General features: G+C 52.2%; 2 protein-coding genes across 5 annotated transcripts in view; one reads left to right on the top strand and one right to left on the bottom strand.

Moving 5' to 3' along the window:
• Window positions 1–5,707, top strand: part of NOX4 (NADPH oxidase 4) — a 35,797-nt gene extending 30,090 nt beyond the window's left edge. For 2 of the 3 annotated variants that reach the window (XM_061574616.1, XM_061574615.1), the window contains exons 17-18: window positions 1,594–1,691; window positions 2,409–5,707. In XM_061574616.1, coding sequence (XP_061430600.1) covers window positions 1,594–1,691; window positions 2,409–2,529 — 219 coding nt within the window. In that variant the 3' untranslated portion in view covers window positions 2,530–5,707. The remainder of the gene's footprint in view (window positions 1–1,593; window positions 1,692–2,408) is intronic. The other variant, XR_009756913.1, reaches the window with a different exon arrangement.
• Window positions 5,708–8,335: 2,628 nt separating this feature from the next.
• On the bottom strand, window positions 8,336–19,145 carry LOC133357105 (calcium homeostasis modulator protein 6-like). Of its 2 annotated transcripts, none has more exons than XM_061574885.1 (4): window positions 17,855–19,145; window positions 16,324–16,515; window positions 11,676–11,866; window positions 8,336–10,103 (listed from the first exon to the last, which is right to left on the bottom strand). In XM_061574885.1, exons 1-4 carry the CDS (start codon window positions 18,260–18,262, stop codon window positions 9,791–9,793), a joined length of 1,104 nt encoding a protein of 367 aa, XP_061430869.1. In that variant the 5' UTR covers window positions 18,263–19,145; the 3' UTR covers window positions 8,336–9,790. The 2 variants fall into 2 exon arrangements, with proteins under 2 accessions (XP_061430869.1, XP_061430870.1); XM_061574886.1 differs by lacking the exon at window positions 8,336–10,103 and adding an exon at window positions 10,996–11,477.
• Window positions 19,146–20,868: the final 1,723 nt, after the last annotated feature.

Below are 20,868 nucleotides of genomic sequence, written 5' to 3'. Positions count from 1 at the left end.
CATTTTTCGATTTAAAGCTTCCGTGACTGCAGGGATTCATCTTCTTGGTTCTTTCGCTCCCTTATTTTAATTCCATCCTAGCCGTGACATCTCCTGCCCACGGGGCCCCACTTTGAATAGTTCGAATTTTGCCATTAAACTCACGTGCTCTGAAGAAGGGCCATTGCCCGAAACGTCACCTATTATATCTCCAATCCTTTTAAGGCCCTACACGCACAAAGTGTTACTGACAAACGTGTCGAGTGTTATTGGTGCTCGTCCACTCACTCGTGATCCCCCACGACCCTTAACCCCCTTGAGCCGGCACTGCGGACACAGCGAGAGTGTGGTCATGTGGTGGGTCGCGCACATGTCGGGGAACTCTCCGTCGATGTCGAGGAGGCGTACCCCGGCTCGCCGGGAGGAGGCGGTGCAGCACAATGTGGACTCTAGCCGTCCCTCCTGTGGGCTTTTCTCTGGGTGCGCTGGTTCCTGGGGGTGCCACGGTGGCCAGGAGATGTTAACACCGTCGCCTGGCTTACAGGATGTCCTGGGCTTGATCCCGACCCTGCTGGATGTTTGGAGTTTGCATGTCTCTCTCTCTCTTCCCCTGGCGGTGTGGATTTTTCTCTGGGTCCTCCGGTTTTGCTCTACGCGTTTATAAACATGCATTGAGAGTATTTGGTTGCTATAAATGTCAACATGATGATAAACCACTTCGTTGAGCGATCATTTGTGGCCAGTTCGCTGCTTAACAAGAGCCACATAGCTCAGTAGGCCTTACCTGGTAAAATAAATAAAAAAAGAGTTAAGTTTCCTCCCACACCTGAACACACATTAATTGGCTAGAAATACTTTCGTATATATGTAGGACTGCAGAGCTTGAGGGGTTCTTTGGTGCCGGCTCCTAACCGCGCGGCTGCCTTCCCGCTCGTCCGTGGTTCCTCCTTCGCGCCTCTTGTGTCTTCCTCCGGCTTCAAGAGTGATCAGACTCCTGTCCGTGTTCGAAGTTAACATTCTTATTATATACACACCAGATATGCACCTCCAAATGTGTGTGTGTGTGTACAGGCGTGCGTGTGTGCGTGTGTATTTATGTGGGGAGTGGTCTTGTAGCGGTTAGCGCGCTGCGTTACGAATCTGGCCACCCGAGTTCAATTTACGCTCACGTCTAACAACGTGCGACGATTATATGAACCGGTCATTGGCCTCCCTTAGGTCGACTCAGCCTAAAATAAGTACGGGGTGTAGTGTGTAAACATCGCCACTGGCCACCCACCCCTCGTGTGCCGTGCCGGCCTTCATAGGCGCTCGCTAACAGCACTTGCCCCAACAGTCTGTTAAGACTATAAGGGGGATCTTTGTCTTTGTTTTGTGTGCGCGCTGACAATTTTTTGAACCGGTCCTGGGCCTCCCCTAGATCGACTCAGCCTCAAACAAGTACCTGGCGCGGTGTACAGTATAAATATCGCCACGAGGGAGACAAAGGCGGCCGGGCGTGGTGCTGGCCACCCACCCCCTCGTGTGCCGCAGTGCCGTCCTTCATCAGCAGCGCTTGCCCCAACTATCTGTTCAGGCGATTACGAGGATCTTTGTCTTTGTGTGTATTCATAGAGACTGGAAGAGAAATATCACGCTCTGAATTCACGCATGTCCGTGGGCAGACCCTGCTGGAGGGCGCTCTTCAACGAGATCGCACAGTGCAACCAAAGGTACGGTGGCAACGATGTCCCCCAGAGCCCTTTTCAGGGGTGTCCTGCCACGTTAGGATGTTTGGGGGTGCCACGGTGGCTAGGAGATGTTAACTACCTTGCCTGGTACACAGGAGGTCGTGGGCTCGATCCCAACCCTGATGCCTGCTGCTGTATATTTGGAGTTTGCGTGTCTCTCTCTCATCATCATCACGGTGGCTAGGAGATGTTAACTACCTCGCCTGGTACACAGGAGGTTGTGGGTTCGATCCCGACCCTGACGCCTGCTGCTGTATATTTGGAGTTTGCGTGTCTCTCTCTCTCATCATCATCACGGTGGCCAGGAGATGTTAACTCCCTCGCCTGGTACACAGGAGGTCGTGGGTTCGATCCCGACCCTGACGCCTGCTACTGTATATTTGGAGTCTGCGTGTCTCTCTCTCATCATCACGGTGGCTAGAAGATGTTAACACCTCAGGTCGCCGGGTTCGCAGCGCTCACGGCCACCAACACCGGTGACGATTATCTGAGCCGGTCCTGCGCCTGCCACGCGGTCGACTCGTCGCTAAGCAAGCACCTGGGGAAACCGAGGCGGGGCGTGGTGCTGCTGGCCACCCACTCCATCGTGTGCCGTGCCGGCCTTAACAGGCGCTCGCTAACTGCGCTCGCCCCAACACTCTGCTAAAGGCCTTACGTGGGGGGGGAATGTTTGCTTCTGCTCGTGATCTCAATCGCCAGGACGTCGGTCGGCGTCTTCTGCTGTGGACCCCAGAAGATGTCGAGAGCCGTGCACCGGACTTGCAACCGATGTAGCGCGCACGGCACGAGCTTCCACTACAACAAGGAGTCCTTCGGCTGAGCCGGCGACCCAGGGCGGCGTCACGGGCCGGGGAGGGGGGGGGGGGTCGAGGAGGAGGAGCGACCTCGGAGATCCGCGGGAGCGAGGTTTCACTCGTCAGGCTCGTCGCGATTGCACCGCTGTCGGCTTCGCACCGTCACGCGACGAAGAATCCGTTAGAGAAGGGAACCCGCGGAAGCGGACACCGCAGAGCCGCCTCTGAGATCCCTCCTTCGAGCGACCTCTGACCCACGCGCTCGGTAGAGGGCAGCACTCTCCACGCTGCCCTACTAAGGAAAGCGATGTCCGTCGCTTGACATCAGAATTCTCTGAACGGTAACATTTAAACATTCACCAGGGGACTCGCTCTCAAGACACTGATTCAGAAAACGACAAAGCACCCTTGTACACACAGGCGGTCCCCGCTTTCCACGACGTCGCAGCGGGTTCCTGGAAACCCCGCGGTCGTAAATCGGATCGTCGAAAATCCGACCCTTGTTTTCCCAGGGACAGGAGAAGAAAGTAGAAGCGTCACTCGCGTCTGACCTTTCATCAGCCGTATTTAAACCGTGCTTAAGAGGTGAACATCCACACAAACACTCGAGAAATAACGAAACTTCCACCGCCAAGCAGCGTCGGAAACCGGACCAACCGACTGTTCAAATGCGTTCGGGGGTCGTGTCGGAAGACGTGTCGTAAATCAGGTGCCCGCGTCGTGAATCGATCCACGGTGGCATTATTTGAATGTGGTTCGTCGTAAAATTGGACCGTCGTAAACCAGAGGCTGCCTCTATTCAACTTTAAAGACTGAACTGTGGTCAGTGAGAATTATACATTTTTCTTTGCTTCACCCTTAGGAGGCACTGTGACCTGAAAATGTATACAACCATTTGGTCTAGTTTAATAAAATGGCTCAAACGACATTACACATTTTAAAACGTGGACTATTTATTTTCCAGTCAATGACAGAGACAGAGCACTGAGTGCTGCTCGACTCGGGATCTCGCCTCCCTCCTCCTCCTCCTCACACGGCGGTGTGCGGGGCCCGCCGCTCCGTGCCTCCGGCCCGGCCATCGACTGGACTTCTGTGAGAAAGAGCTTTGTAGCTGATCGGATTACTCCGCTATAAATACATATTCTGATGATTCTGAACCCAATCCCCCCTCACCCACTTGATTGAATTCCCAGCCACGTTCTTCGGTTCTTGCACAGGTGACAATCGGTTCGTGGTGTCGCGACGGGTCCAACATTGTCATCGGCCGGCAGTTTCCAGCGAAAATTCAATTCTCAACTTAAACAAAGTTTTTCTATTTTTTTACAAGCGGGCATTCACCAAATACACGCGCGCGCGTGAATGTAAGGTACTGTTTGCGAGCGCCTATTAACGAAAGTCTTGAGTGCTTAATCAGCCAGGGATATCTGGCGTTACTACGATGTGGGGTTGTGCGATGGCAATTATCACGATATATTTGTCAATTTTATTCTTAAAATATTTTGTGCTGTGCACCGACTTCCGACTGCCGTTCACTAAAACATTTTTGGTGCGTTTAGTTTGTTGTCCTTCCCCCCAGCACCTCCGATTAGCGCGGTTGGCTACGTACGGTGCGAAAGAATGAGTTTGCATGTCTCTCTCTCTCTCCGTGGTCGCGTGGATTTTCCTCCAGATCCCCCGGGTTTTCACTCCACATTTAGAGTATTTGTCCACACGATAAGCCACTTCGTTGAGCTATCATTTGTGGGCAGGTCGCTTCTGAAACAGAGCTACATAACTCAGTGAGCCTTACCTGGTCAAATAAACAAAAATAAACATAGCTTAGCCAACCGTGCTAATCGGGGGTGCTAAACGTGCAACACGAACTGGAATTGGCTAAAACAACCCAACGCTCAAAGGTTACCTGCAATTGACTCATTTGGGATCACAAGCAACGGTAACAGCAACATCAACCCTTGTGCAAATACCTGGCAGGACCCTCCTGGACAAGCGTCTTGAGACTCTGTGAGGCTTCGCTGGGCAGGCGAATCCTGAGACCTTGTGTGTTGTGCGGCGTAGCGCACATTTCTGCTCCACATGGCGTGTTTAAACATGTCGCGCGTGCCGATGATGATTCCCTTACAATTCATTTTAAACTTGAAATATGTGTACTGCGTTTATTTTTGTTGTATGTATATTTTGGCCAAAGATATATATTTTGTTGTTGTTGAAATGATCAAAGTTAGGGTGATTTCTGTAACGCGTGATGCATATGATTCTCTGCGCGTGCTCTGTTTTGTGATCGAGTGTCAATCACCACATCACGCTGGGCTCTGCTTTCGTCCCTTGCTCAATCCACTGCTGGACGAAGGCCTCCCTCCCTACGCCGTGTCAAAGGGGTTCGTTTGACTACATGATGGATAAAGGCACCGGGACCGGTCCAGATGCACTCACGTTCGCCGTGGGCTGGGAATCGCAGGGTTCATAGCGCAACGCGTTTACCATTGTACACACACACACAGGCAAAGATTCCCCGTATAGCCTTTAACAGACTGTTGGGGCAAGTGCTGTTAGCGAGCACCTATTGACACACGTACACAGACACCAAACAGACACAAAGGCAGGCAAGGACATGCACACAGACACACAGACACACACAGACACACACACACAGACACACACACACACAGACACACACAGACATACACAGACACACACAGACACACACAGAGACACACACACAGACACACACACACACAGACACACACAGACAGACACAGACACACACAGACACACACACAGACACACACACAGACACACACACAGACACACACAGACACACACACACAGACACATACACAGACACACACAGACACACACAGACACACAGACACACACACAGACACACACACAGACACACACAGACACACAGACACACACACAGACACATACACAGACACAGACACACACAGACACACACACACAGAGACACACACACACAGACACACACACACAGACATCGAATGGGAATGTAGGATACGCAGCGTGTGTTGCAATTACCGTGGTTATGAAAGAGGAGCATTGTAATGATGTAAGCGCTCAAATATAACACTTCATCTCGCATACGGCGTCACCATATGCAAATATAAATATATATTTGTATAATAGTTGTGTCATATTTGTACAGCGGTTGAAAGGAAAGTTTCCCCCTATTAAAGAGTGACGCGGGCAACTTTCTGGGGTCGATGGTGACGGCGTTCGTGCCTCTGGGGTTCGCCTCCTCAACAAAGATGCCTCTCAGCGTGGGGTCTTCACGTGGGATCCTCACGGTGTCTCCGCTCGACTCTCTGCTTCCATAGCAGAGGCGTTGGGTGGTGGTCGCGTTAATACAAAAGTGGCGCTAAACCGACACGACCCCACGCAGCCAATGAGCGAGGTTTATCACGTGAACGGAACGCGCCAATTGGTTACTCGTCGAGCACACCAGCTGTGGATGTCTCCTGATGATGCTAGTTGCAGTTACTGGCGAAACGTCGTAGTCGAATTGTCAATGTTGATTTACTCTCCAACACTACCGGTGTTGCTGTACTAGTAACGTTCTGTTTACGCGACAAACCTCACTCATTGGATGTGTCGAGTGGTGTCGGGTTTAACAACACATTTAGATATTTACGTGATCAACCCAAAAACCTTTTATGGAGAATATTGGTCGCGAAAGCCGATCACGTGTCAGACTCACTTGTCAGACGCCGCGTGTCAGACACCACGTGTCAGAAGACTCGCGTCACGTGTCAGACTCACGCCACGTGTTAGACTCACGTCACGTGTCAGACTCGTAAACCTATTCTCGTACATTCACCACCCTTTTTCCACTGCTGGATGACCCCCCCTCTCCCACCCCAAATGTCAATGCAGCATCCCCGGAGCGGCGTGACTTCGTTTTAAAGGGGGAGGGAGGGGAGGGGAAAGTCTCAGATAGGGAAGTGGCATGACACAGTGGGACGTCAGACGAGCGTCAGACGAGCGCGTGAGTGACGGTGCTTTCCACTGCCCCCCCACCAGCCCCCCTCAGACACCCCCCCCCCAGCCCCCTCCCCAGCCCCCCCCCCGCGTGTCTGTGTGAGTCCCCGTTGATGTTTCTGAGCGAGCCAGAGCGAGGGCTTCACGACACCCAGTGGCTCGTGACATCTGCACGAATGGCTCCCCCCCCATCCCCCCCATCCCCCCACCCCCCCCTGTGTGTGCTGTGGTGACAGCTCTCAGTGGCCCAGTCCGCCGCAGTGTTTGGGCTCCACGATGAGACTGCGGGGGGGGGGGGGGTCGGGGGGAGTTTCTGGGTTAAAGGAGATGAAATTCACTTCAGGGATGCACATTTTTCATTCGTGCACCTGACACTGGGAGTGTACGAATCAACATAAAATAGACGTTACAAAACTTTTTTTGGTAAAAGTTCTTTACAATTTACTCACGATTACACTTTGTAGCATTGCAGTTGCGCCATACACAGACGTCAAGGTGAAGAGGGCATCAGTCAATGCCACCACAACTCGCCATCACTTCCTTCCTCTGCGAGAGCCAACACGTGTTGCACAGTCGACATCCGACCTCCACAACTTGCTTCAGTCTCACCGCCACCGACTGGCTTTTGGTCTTCTCTTCCCCTTGGTCGCCGACCTTATAGATGCCACTCAAAGGGGCGCCACGGTGGCTAGGAGATGTTAACTACCTCGCCCGGTCTACAGGAGGTCGTGGGTTCGATCCCGACCCTGACACCTGTATATCTGGAGTTTGCGTATCTCTCTCTCATCATCACGGTGGCTAGGAGATGTTAACCACCTCGCCTGGTCTACAGAAGGTCGTGGGTTCGATCCCGACCCTGACGCCTGCTGCTGCTGTATACTGTATTTGGAGTTTGCGGTGCGTGTGCGTCTCTCTCCCAATGTGGCCGCGTGGATGTTTCCCCGGGTCCTCCGGCTTTTCCCCCTCCACATTTATAAATCAACGGCGCGCGTTTAAGAGCATTTGGCTTCTCTACGTTTCCACACGACGATAAGCCGCTTCGTTGGGCTATCATTTGCAATAGCAAGGGCGCTTCTGAAAAATAGCTCCATAGCTCAGGGTGGCCTTACCTGCTAAAATACAAAAAGTAAAAAAAAGTTTAAAATATTATTTGGTTCTTTCGTTTAAGTCACGTACATAGAAGCACAATAATTAAAAATAAAGTGAATAAAAAAGTTAATTAAAAAAAACTCCATTGCCTATCTCGGTCGCCTGCAACCCTCTAAGCGACTGCATGAGCATTGCCCTCCCCCCTGCCACCTTCCGTGCCCAACCTCCGAGGTGTTTACCCTTCAACCGGCCACTGAATTCCCAGCAACATTCGCAAAGCCAGTGGCTTCTCTCCTCGGCCCACGTGACTCACAGAGGTCACGTGAACACCCAGACAGCGTGCAAATATATGCAGTTTAAAACAACAACAACAACAACACATCAACCTAGAAATGATATACGTTATCTTAAAACACTGAAAAACAACTTCGATACATTTCACATTTTCACATTAAACATTGGGCTTCGTTTACTTCAGTGACGGATCTAAGTCCGTTGGGGGCCTCTGCTTCTATGTAAGTCTGTGGTGGTCTCTGGTTCTATGTAAGTCTGTGGTGGTCTCTGGTTCTATGTAAGTCTGTGGTGGTCTCTGGTTCTATCTAAGTATGTGGTGGTCTCTGCTTCTATGTAAGTCTGTGGTGGTCTCTGGTTCTATGTAAGTCTGTGGTGGTCTCTGGTTCTATGTAAGTCTGTGGGGTCTCTGGTTCTATGTAAGTATGTGGTGGTCTCTGCTTCTATGTAAGTCTGTGCGGTCTCTGGTTCTATGTAAGTCTGTGGGGTCTCTGGTTCTATGTAAGTCTGTGGTGGTCTCTGGTTCTATGTAAGTCTGTGGTGGTCTCTGCTTCTATGTAAGTCTGTGGTGGTCTCTGGTTCTATCTAAGTATGTGCGGTCTCTGGTTCTATGTAAGTCTGTGGTGGTCTCTGGTTCTATGTAAGTCTGTGGTGGTCTCTGCTTCTATGTAAGTCTGTGGTGGTCTCTGGTTCTATGTAAGTCTGTGCGGTCTCTGGTTCTATGTAAGTCTGTGGGGTCTCTGGTTCTATGTAAGTCTGTGGTGGTCTCTGGTTCTATCTAAGTATGTGGTGGTCTCTGCTTCTATGTAAGTCTGTGGTGGTCTCTGGTTCTATGTAAGTCTGTGGTGGTCTCTGGTTCTATGTAAGTCTGTGGGGTCTCTGGTTCTATGTAAGTATGTGGTGGTCTCTGCTTCTATGTAAGTCTGTGCGGTCTCTGGTTCTATGTAAGTCTGTGGTGGTCTCTGGTTCTATGTAAGTCTGTGGTGGTCTCTGGTTCTATGTAAGTCTGTGGTGGTCTCTGGTTCTATGTAAGTCTGTGGTGGTCTCTGGTTCTATATACGTCTGTGGGGTCTCTGCTTCTATGTAAGTCTGTGGTGGTCTCTGGTTCTACGTAAGTCTGTGGTGGTCTCTGGTTCTATGTAAGTCTGTGGTGGTCTCTGGTTCTATCTAAGTATGTGGTGGTCTCTGGTTCTATGTAAGTCTGTGGTGGTCTCTGCTTCTATGTAAGTCTGTGGGGTCTCTGCTTCTATGTAAGTCCGTGGTGGTCTCTGCTTCTATGTAAGTCTGTGGTGGTCTCTGCTTCTATGTAAGTCTGTGGGGTCTCTGCTTCTATGTAAGTCTGTGGTGGTCTCTGGTTCTATGTAAGTCTGTGGTGGTCTCTGGTTCTATGTAAGTCTGTGGGGTCTCTGCTTCTATGTAAGTCTGTGGGGTCTCTGCTTCTATGTAAGTCTGTGGTGGTCTCTGGTTCTATGTAAGTCTGTGGGGTCTCTGCTTCTATGTAAGTCTGTGGTGGTCTCTGGTTCTATGTAAGTCTGTGGGGTCTCTGCTTCTATGTAAGTCTGTGGTGGTCTCTGCTTCTATGTAAGTCTGTGGTGGTCTCTGGTTCTATGTAAGTCTGTGGTGGTCTCTGGTTCTATCTAAGTATGTGGTGGTCTCTGCTTCTATGTAAGTCTGTGGTGGTCTCTAGTTCTATGTAAGTCTGTGGTGGTCTCTGGTTCTATGTAAGTATGTGGTGGTCTCTGGTTCTATGTAAGTCTGTGGGGTCTCTGGTTCTATGTAAGTCTGTGGTGGTCTCTGCTTCTATGTAAGTCTGTGGTGGTCTCTGGTTCTACGCAAGTCCGTGGTGGTCTCTGGTTCTATGTAAGTCTGTGGTGGTCTCTGCTTCTATGTAAGTCTGTGAGGTCTCTGCTTCTATGTAAGTCTGTTTTTGGCGTCGCCGTTGAGCGGCTCCGTCTCGCTGTCCACCGAGAGGGCGTCTCGGAGCCGGAGGAGCCGCGTGCCGTCCACGAACGCCAGCGAGGGCTCGATCTCCCCGTCGGGCGAGGCCGCGCCGCCCTTCTGCGGGGCGCCCTTCTGCGGGGCGCCACTCTGCGCCCAGCTGTCCAGGGTGCTGTAGCGCAGCGGCTGTCTCTCGTGGAAGACGTAGAGGCGCGACACGGAGCTCCAGTCGTCGATGCTGGGGCTCGAGGCCAAGGGGCTGCCCCCCACGTCCCTTTGGAAGAACCTGGGAAGGGGGGATTGCGTGGTGGATCATGACGGTGGTTGTGGTGGTGATGGTGGCGAGGAGCGGTGGTGCAGCGGTTAGCGCGCTGGGTTACGAACCCGGCGACCCGAGTTCAATTCCTGCTCACGGCCAATACCGGTGACGATTATTTGAACCGGTCTTGGGCCTCCCCTAGGTCGTCTCAGCCTGTGTAGTAAATATCGCCACTGGGGAGACAAAGGCGGCCGGGTGTGGTGCTGGCCACCCCCCCCTCGCATGCCATTCTAGCCTTTTTAGGTGCTCGCTAACAACACTTGCTCCAACGGTCTGTTAAGGCTACACGGGGGATCTTTGTCTTTGGTGGTGATGGTTGTGGTGGTGATGGTTGTGGTGGTGATGGTTGTGATGGTTGTGGTTGTGGTGGTTGTGGTGATGGTGGTGATGGTTGTGGTGGTGATGGTTGTGATGGTTGTGGTTGTGATGGTTGTGGTTGTGGTGGTTGTGGTGGTGATGGTTGTGATGGTTGTGGTGGTGATGGTTGTGGTGGTGATGGTTGTGGTGGTGATGGTTGTGGTGGTGATGGTGGTGATGGTTGTGGTAAATCCGAGCCTGGGAATTATCAATCCGTATTCACACGAAGCACGATGTGTGCGTGTGAGCAGAGGACTCAAGATTATAAAGTAGAAAACGAGACGGCAAGAAGTGTTTTATCCACACAGGGGCGGCCGGGTGGCACAGAGGTCCTGCGACCGACGGCACGGGGAGGGCCTTCATCCAGCAGTGGAGCACGGCGGTGGTTAGGAGATGTTAACTACCTCGCCTGGTATGCAGGTGTCGTGGGTTCGATCCCGACCCTGACGCCAGCTGCTGTATATTTTTTGAGTTTGCATGTTTCTCTCTCCCTCCGGATTTTCCCCTCCACATTTAGTATCATGTAGCAAATATCCCATCTGTGGACGCATATGTTTATTAAAGGTTACGTTTAGTCGTATTCTATGGGTGGAGCAGTGGCGTAGACACGTGCGTTCAGAGAATTTGGCAACTGCTGTACATCTCCACACGGAGATGGTTGAGCTATCATTTGTGGCCCAAGTCGCTTCTGACAAAGAGCGCCATAGCCTCGGTGGGCCTTAACTGGTAAAATAAAAATAGTTGTTAAATGGTTGTTATGGATAGACGAAGAGATGTAGACATATACGATGACGACGATGAGATGTACAATGATTGGTGATTGGACTCGGTCACATTGTGTGCGTTCATGTCGTGCGTGGGGATTTGGTTTTGTCTCCGGCTGACATTTTGGCGTTATCCAAGTGCTGAGATGAGACGTGCCGTGGGCCTTGGTCTGGTGTTACCAGTCGGTGTGCTACGTTCACGGAATTACGAGTCTCTATCCTGCTGGCGAGATCCACGAAGGAACAACGAGAATCAGAAATCTGCGTACTATTTCATTCCTACGTTTGGAAAAAAAACCCAGACTCACGCTCTGCGGAGCAGTGGGGGAACATACGGAGAGCCCAAGTCGGGAATCGAACCCAGGCCCCTCCTTGCCATGCGGCGCAAACGTCAACCACTCCGCCGCCGCCCCGTTACCTGTCCACGTTCTTCGAGGCAAGCTCTCTGGAGTGCTCCGATGCCCGCTTCTGAAAGAGCTCTCCCTCCGCCTCGATGTACCCCCGCCAGTACTGCAGGTGCAGGTAGCTGACGGGCGCCGTGCAGTGCGCCAGGCAGCTGCAGCTCATCACGAGCACGACGGCCGTGGCCAGCAGGAACCAGCCCCAGAGCTACGTGCGCACATGGGGGGGGGGGGGGCGAGTCTCACGTCAGGGTCACCGTCGTTATTTGGTGCGTCTCAAGCACAGCGGGGGTACGAATGCCATCTTATATTGATAGAGCGCCTCCATCCAAGGCGCTTTACAAGGGTTATAAGTGGTACAATGAGGGTAGCTAAAAGTGATATGGTGAATAGGGACGGGAACATGGGGATGGGGGTTAGTGGGTGTTTATTGAATTACGGTGGGTGCCTAAGGATGGAGGGAGGGATGGGCCAGGGAGTTGAGGTGGGTCTTGAGGGAGGAGCGGAAACTCGACAGGTTGCTCACTTGCAAGGGGGCAAGCAGGCAAAAGGAGTGTGAACGGGATTGGGCACAAGGAGGAGTGGGAGAGATTGGGAGCGGAGCAGGCGGGAGGGCGACATAGGACGAGATGAGGGAAGTGAGGTACGGTGGGGCAAGACAATGAAGAGAGTTACTGGTATGAACCTCCTGGTTACACCAGCCCACAGGGAATTATTGTGTCCGTCCGTCCGTCGTGCAGGGAGGGGCTGGGTGGGGAGGGAGGGGCTGGGTGGGGAGGGGCTGGGTGGGGAGGGTGGGGAGGGGCTGGTCACCCCGTGGTGCCCTTATAAAACTCAACGTTTAACCTACACGCCGGCTTGTGCCCGCCCTCACAGTCGGGCATATTTGCGGAATACACCACGCCGCCGTTGACCCTGCAGGCCATTGACCGAGCAACCCAACGTTCCTACCAGCTCCCTCCACAGGAATGTGTTAAATACTCGCGTAAGGAGCTTGAACAGACACCGCTAGTAGAATGGTAGAATGGTCAGGTTTGCAATTGGGGCGGCGGCGGCGGTGGTGGTGGGGATAAAACATTGAAACAACCAGACAGAGGGTTCACGTGTCAACGCCACATTCGGCTAGGCCTGAACGATCCTGAAGAACGATCAGGCCAATTTGACGCCATTACTAGAACTTTACGAACTACTTATTGCTGATATTGTACACTGTGCTGCCGATGCCGCTGGTGTTGTTGTCAGCATTCTCTATGGCTGACGCTTAACTAACCGTGCGAAATTCCTTCTTCACCTTTATTTAACCGTTGACCCGTTGGGATTCGTCGTCTCTCGAGATTTATTTGCGCAGGTTTAATTCTAAGTAATACTTTATCGTCAGGAAGATACATTTACCCCCCCCCCCCAACCCCCCGCAGCCACTAGAGATAACAACCGACGGCGGCTTTTAAGCGAGGAGGAAAAAAAATGAGAGCCAATGAAACTCCCCGTCAATTGGGAAATCCCCCATCAACTGCAAAGGCCTGGGGTGAGGCTTTCTTGCGTAAAAAAAAAGCGCCGTGAATATGGCAACTTCTATCCCTCCTCTGCCTCTGCCACTACTTGGTTGTGTTTCCTTGGTAAAGAGGCAGCAACCGCAGATACGGTGAACCGCGGTTTCCCGCAGAGCTGCGTGCGATAGCGAAACGCCTCTGCAAAACAACAACGCACAAAACACGAGCACGCAAGCCCCCCCCGCCACCAACTTCCTTGTTTCGCTTCCTCACACCCACCCCCCTCCCCCCCTGTCTGTTCTTATTTTCTAACTTTCCCGGGCACGGCTTCTGGGGAAACCTACTTTTCTTTTTCAGCTCTCGGAATTAATGGTATATCCCCTATTTGTGCGATCGGGGGCCCCACCCCACCTCCGCTCGTGACGGTTCTGTTATTCACCGTGTTATGTTTGGCCTACTCTTCCACGCGAGCCTCACGTCCTGGAAGAGACGGGAGCACACGCGCTTTGCCCCCAGACCGCCGCCACCTCTCCAAGATCCCACGGGGCCGACGGTTCACCCAGCCGCCCCCTGGCAACATGAATCCAACACGTGAGCCCAACACGAATCCAACACGAACCCAGTGTTCATCCGCTCGGTCTCCTCAGCGGAGTCCTCTCATTCTGCTCCTCTGCCAGGCACTCGGTCGTGGTTATATTAGCATCGTCCTTGGATGCCGATTAAATACCCGCGAAATGTCATTGTTAGATTTAGAAGTATTGGCCATGCACCGGTGAACCATGACATACCAGTCCTGATAAAAACAGTCTGAAATCTAATTTTTGCATCAGAAAATCTGTTCTATCAACGTTTAATATACCCTGTCGCAAAGTTTGACGCGAATCAAAGGTTTATTCAGTCGACTGAGACTTGTTAACCATAGTCAATATTGACTTGATTTGGCTCTGGGGTCACGCGATTTTTTGGGCCGATCAAGAGGGCGACCGCCTGGAGCAGCAGGGGCAGCAGCTTCCTTGCGTTGCCTTCTGAGGCTGAGGTGGGACTGGAGCGTCGTCATCTTCGTCGTCTTGAACCGCCGGTGGATAGTAAGGCAGGCAGAGCGTTGGGATCGTGTTGTACTTCTTGTGAATGCCTTGGGGTTCGGGTTAGGAACCGTGAGACCAAGACGAGGGCACGGGGACACATCTGTCTAGGGCACGAGGAATCCAAACATGGAGCAGCCAATCGTCACCAGGCTGGGTGCTGCCATAGGGCAACACACTGTGAAGCTTCCTCGTGGGAATATTTCGTAAGTCGGAGAACAACAATGCACTGCAATGAAATGCCCATACGGTGAGTGTTATGAAATGTGTTATGGTTCAATAAAAAGGGACGCATTGTTAAACTAATAAGTAGAAATATTGTACATGTTCGTAAGCGTGAGCGGTGTTCGTTAGCGCAGGTGTTCGGAAGTCGATGACTGTCTGCATAGCTGTTTGTCAATCCACTGCTGGATGAAGGCCTACTGACCCCATACTTCACCCATGCTGGCCAGTGTGGGTTTGTGAAATGCCAAAAAAATGGAGTGGGTTAGTTGCACTGTGCCATGAACCCAGCGACCCAAGTTCGATTCCTGCTTACGGCTAATGCCAGGGGCGATTATGTGAACCAGTCCCAGGCTGAGCCTCAACGGAGTACCTGGTGCGATGTGTAAAGATCACTGCAAGGGAGACAAAGGTGGCCAGGCGTGGTGCTGGCCACCCACCACCTACGTGTGCCGTGCCGGCCTTCATAGCTACTTGCTAACAGCACTTGTGTGTTGAGGTAATATGGGGGATCTTTGTAATTTTTTTCATGAAATGAAAAACTCGGGGTGTAATTGAGTTCTCACCAGTTTGTCTATATATGTCCATGGGTCTCTATGGAATAACCATCAGAATCTTTATTCATACTGGAGGAATCCGATGAGCTATTCAGCTCTTTTTCACAGATGTCCAGTCGGGGCGGATGAGATCATTACACCAGCAAACAGGACAGAAACACGACCGTAGTGCAAACTACAAGGCAAACAAATCTCGCACACGCATACAGATAAAACGGAACCATCCCCCATCAATGGGTTTACTATGCAGGGTGGTGGAGGGCACGGTAAGGCAGCAGTGGTGGCAAGGTCAGGTTCAAGCATCACTGCCACCCAGATGGGAGCCATGGGCACGAATTTAACTTGAAACTCAGAGCTCGGGTTTTGACAGCACGGTTCACAAATTGCTGCGCATTTTTGCGCGCAACAGAGGCGATGTCGACACGCCACGTGACCTGAAAGCCCTGCACCGCTCCCCACGCGGACAAGTTCGGACAACGTTCAGCACCCACGCCCTGGCGACACAAATGAGCCATCATTCATGTTGGCCAGGTGAATTAAGAGCTACATAGCTCAGTGGGCCTTACCTGGGAAAATTTTTAATAGTTTAATTTTCAAAGCCCCTTTGTATTCACCAGACCGTCGGGGCAATGGCGTTAGGTCTGAGATCCGCGCGTTCTCAAACGTGGCGAGTTGATGAGGCATCGAGGCCAATCGACTCACACGGAGAGCCGGTGGAGGGCGGCCGAGCTCGGCTCGGCGAGAGCTGCCGATGGATTCTCCGTCTCGTGACGAGGCCGATAGCGCGACCGAGATAACGTTGGGGAATTGCGACAACCGTCCGTGTTTGGGTCGGGGCATTTAGTGGTAGTGGGGGTGGTTTGATGCCAACATTCCTGTTGCTAACTCTCCACCACCCGACAGAATTGCACGCTTTTCACAGCAGGGATTATTCACAAGCGCGTACGGACAATGCATCAATCAGGTCTTGAGTGACAGAGCTCCTCCTTGCCCTCCTCCTTCTTCTCACCTACTCCTCCCTTCTGACCCCTCACCCCCTTCCTTACCCTCCCTTCCTCCCCCTCCTCCTTCCTCCTACCTCGTTCCTCTCGGCCTGCCGCGAGCTCCGCTGGGTGACGGACTGGAGACTCGCGTGGGCTGCTTCACCTCAAACTCTGTGCTCGAGCCGCAGGGCTAACGAACGGGCATGCTGGCATAAAGAGCACCACGTGGCCTCAACCAAAACACACAAATATGGATCATTATATACTGGCGACAAAACACCCACGTTTCAAGTTGACGACAACAACAACAACAGCACTCGCCCACGCTCACCTGAGACTGGATCGCCAGCTGCCTCAAGAATTGGTCACTCGAAGACGCAGAGATGCCCTCCGGCCTCCGGCACGGCAGGGCCGCCAAGAGCGGCGCCAGCTGCGAGTGGTTCATCTTGGCCAGAGGCTCGGGCAGGTGGGAGAGGCCGTCCACCACCGTCGGCAGCCACCCTCCCAGGAAGCCGCTCTGCACCTGCGTCGAGTAAACAACAACAGCGTGTGCCACAAACCCTCAGCGATAATAAGCTGCTGGTGGTGGTTGTTGTTGTTTACTCTGGGAAAGCCTTGTCACGTGGTACAAATAACTCCCAAAGATACAGGATGCTTAAAAAGTGTTAACGCGTCTATCGGACTATCGTTGTGAATGGGAAAAGAGCGGATAACACAATGACAATAAATGATTGTTCATAGCTTCAAAAAGTTAAAAGGGTCTCCACTTCTCCGCCATCATTGTCAACGCGTGCCTGGAATCTTCTCAAAAGCGTTAATATTTCTTTGTAGCAGCGCCTTGTACATTGGGTAGGGTGTGGTCAACCTGCAGAGTGAAAGGGGGTTGGGGAAAAGCAGGTTCTGAGAGGCGAGAGGACAGATGGAACCACGTGGCCAGAGTCAAGGTGAGCAGCGAGCTGGGCTGCTGTGTGTGGAACACGTGGAAGACGAAATTACATCAAGGTCTCAATCACGTAAATAGGGACACCCCCCCCACCACCGCGCCCACCCACCCCCCCACCACCACCACCCCACCACCCCCCCCACCACCCCCCACCACCACCACCCCCACCACCACCTCCCCACCACCACCCCCCCCACCACCATGTTAGAACATGTTACGAGTGTTGTCCCAGAGATACGCTGCTGCTTGTCTAAAGAATGGTGAATAGTATTAATCGGGGCGGCTGCTGGAGTCGAACCGCGTCCCCCTCTCTGCAGCAAGCGGTGAACGCGCTCCCGCTGAGGCCACCGCGTCGACCAGGTGGAGTTTGACCCGCACAGTCCAGGAACGGGCATCGGTAAAGTGAACAAACTAAACCGGTTTTTTTGTTTCTATTTCACCAGGTAAGGTCCCCTGAGCTGTAGAGCTTTTGTTTGAGAAGCTGAGCTGGCCATCGCGAATGATAATAGCTCAACGACATTGCACACCGTGTGGACATTTATAGCAGCCAAATACAACAAACGCGTGATGTCGATTCCAAGTGTGGAGGGGGAAACAACCCGGAGTGGGTTCCACGCCACCACGGGGAGAGAGAGAGAGAGAAACACCGCAAACTCCAAGTATACAACAGCAGCAGCAGGCGTCGCAGGGTCGGGATCGAACCCACGACGTTCTGCACACCCGGCGAGGTAGTCAACATCTCAGAGTCACCGGCTGGCAAGGGCAAGAGAGTCTAATTCGTGCCGAGGTGTGCAACTTTGCCCACAGCTACCTCGTGACAATTGAGAAACGTAGAAAATGTGACGGACCCCCACCCCCTCCCCGCACACGGCGAGGCTGCAAGCTCCGCACAGATGGATGCTGTTGCTGCGACACGGACCTGCGCGGCGTACGGGCTCGCTCCGCACACGAAGTAGCTGCCGTCGAACAGCGCCACGAGCAGCCACGCGCCGGGCGCCACGAGCGCCCTGCCCGTGACCGACAGCAGGATCCGCAGGAACCTCCGCAGACCACCGAAGCCTCGGAGGGGTCTGAAGGAGCAGCAGCCGGTCACCAGCTTCCACGTCCTCGCGTTGGCCGAGTAGCCCATGGCGAGGAGGACGAGGGCCGGCACGAGCAGCGAGGTGGCGGCGTAGATTTGGCTGACGCCCGGCGAACAGGGGCACTTGAAGGTGGCGCTCTGGTAGATCTGCTCGAACGATCCGGTCAGCAGAGCCACCGCGCTGTTCCCGAGCACGGCTCTTTGAGCCTTCGCGAGTTTCAGCGCGGTCGCAAAGTGCTGAGCCATGGCCGCGTGATGAGTATCTGTGCTGGTGGTGGTGGTGATGATGGCGTTGGTGGTGGTGGTGGGTTGGGGAGCTTTTGACGATGTCGAAATCGAGGATGTCGCGCGCGGTTGGAGTTTGAAATCGCGGAGCGTGCTGCCGTGGAGGGTCACAGCACTCGGTGACGATGGGTCGTTGTGTCCGCGCTAGGGTTTGCAAGAGCGACAATATCGGAAGGTTGTTTTCAGAAAAGCCTCCGACGAGAATAATAGAGCTGCATTCGGATGAAGTGTGCGTGCGTGTGTGCGCGCCCGCGATAACATCCAGAATATTTGCGAGAGAGAGGAAGTGTTTGACCGTGTTCGGAATTGTTTCGCCGAGGGAAAATGTATTTAAGCGCCACCATGCGGGCAGATGTATGACGCGGGCAGGTGTATGATGAGGCGGGCAGGTGTATGATGAGGCGGGCAGGTGTATGATGACGCGGGCAGGTGTATGATGAGGCGGGCAGGTGTATGATGAGGCGGGCAGGTGTATGATGACGCGGGCAGGTGTATGATGAGGCGGGCAGGTGTATGATGAGGCGGGCAGGTGTATGATGAGGCGGGCAGGTGCCTCTGTAACGTTGCGAGCCAGCAGAGATTCGCAGTGGGTGGAGGCTGATGATTGATGGTGTGTGTGTGGTGTGTGTGGTCTAGTCTGTGTGTCGTGTGTGTAGTGTGTGTGGTGTGTAGTGTATGTGTAGTGTGTGTGTAGTGTGTGTGTATGTAGTGTGTTTCGATTTAAAGCTTTCGTGACTGCAGGAATTCATCTTCTTGGTTCTTTCGGTAAAGTCACGCAGAAGGGAAGTAACAAAACAACAAAAACAAAACACAATAAAATAAAATAATTCTCACGACGTTTCGGCTACAACGGCTGCTTGCGTTGTAGCCGAAACGTCGTGATAATTATTTTATTTTATTGTGTTTTGTTTTTGTTGTTTTGTTACTTCCCTTCTGCGTGACTTTACCGAAAGAACCAAGAAGATATGTAGTGTGTGTTGTGTGTGTGGTGTGTGTGGTGTGTGTGCGTGGTGTGTGTGTGTGTGGTTTGTGTGTAGTGTGTGTAGTGTGTGTGGTGTGTGTGTGTGGTGTGTGTGTAGTGTGTGTGTAGTGTGTGTGTGTGTGTTCTGTGTGTGTGGTGTGTTGTGTGTGTGTGGTGTGTGTGGTGTGTGTGGTGTGTGTGTGGTGTGTGTGTGGTGAGTGTGTGTGTGGTGTGTGTGTGTGGTGTGTGTGTTCTGTGTGTGTAGTGTGTGTGTGTGGTGTATGTAGTGTGTGTTGTGTGTGGTTTGTGTGTGTTCTGTGTGTAGTGTGTGTATGTAGTGTATGTGTGTGTGGTTTGTGTGTGTAGCGTGTATGTGTGTGTGGTGTGTGTGGTGTGTGTGGTGTATGTGTGTGTATTCTGTGTGTGGTGTGTGTGTGTATGTGTGTGTATTCTGTGTGTGGTGTGTGTGTAGTGTGTGTGGTGTGTGGTGTGTGTGTGTGGTGTGTGTGTAGTGTGTGTGGTGTGTGTGTGTGTGTAGTGTGTGTGGAGTGTGTGTGTTCTGTGTGTGTGGTGTGTGTGTGTAGTGTGCGTGTTCTGTGTGTAGTGTGTGTAGTGTGTGTGTGTGGTGTGTGTGTAGTGTGTGTGGTGTGTGTGTGTAGTGTGTGTGTGGTGTGTGTGTGTAGTGTGTGTGTGTGGTGTGTGTGTGTGTGTGTTGTGTGTGTGTTGTAGTGTGTGTAGTGTGTGTGGTGTGTGTGTGTTCTGTGTGTGTGGAGTGTGCGCTGCCACCACCGTCACTCGCACCGCACGGTTGGGGGCCGTCCATAAATTACGTCACGCACCTAGGGGGGGTCAGACATTTGTGACGATGTGTGACGTCACATCAAAATGCGCAACTTTAAATAAATATAGACAACACGTTCCATTTAATTAAATATACTTTTTAATAAAAAAATTATCCTACAACATCAGAGTGCAGCGCCACATTAAATACGCACTACAATGACAATAGTTTAAAGAGATTTGAAGCATGTTTTATTTTGGGGGGGAGGGCAGAGCTTTGTGACGTCATATTTGTGACGAAGGGGAGGGGGGGGTTAAAAATCGTCCAAAATCGCGTGACGTCATTTATGGACGGCCCCTAACATCAGGTGACTGAGCAAACGAAAAACTCGCACTTGTTCCAGGATTGCATGAATTATGATCTATAATACAATAATAGACACCTGCGAACCCCTGATCAGTGCCTACCTTATTACAGACCAATTCAGGCCGTATTGGCGCTTATACATCTCAAAGTTCGTCTTACAAAGTCCCGCCACAAGGGAGAAACACAAACCATGGACCTGAAAACTCAATTTCCCTGTACAAGAATACGGAGTAAACCCTGTGGGTGGACACGGCATGGCCTTACCACTCGTTTCTGCTATAAATGTCCACGTGAAAAGCCACTTTTTAAAATCCTTTATATTAAGTTCGCTTGCTTGCTTACGACCGTGCAAATCTTTCGGTCGTTTTTAACCCACTTTCCGTGATCCAATCGAGCTGACATTTTGCACACAGACTCGTTGTGCGTGACAATTAATTTTCGTGAAAAATTTTTTCCAAA

The sequence above is a fragment of the Lethenteron reissneri genome, chromosome 56, assembly GCF_015708825.2.
Source record: "Lethenteron reissneri isolate LAM-NWPU_2019-01 chromosome 56, ASM1570882v1, whole genome shotgun sequence".
Lineage (NCBI taxonomy): Eukaryota > Metazoa > Chordata > Hyperoartia > Petromyzontiformes > Petromyzontidae > Lethenteron > Lethenteron reissneri.
This window is presented reverse-complemented; position numbering and strand designations above follow the sequence as displayed.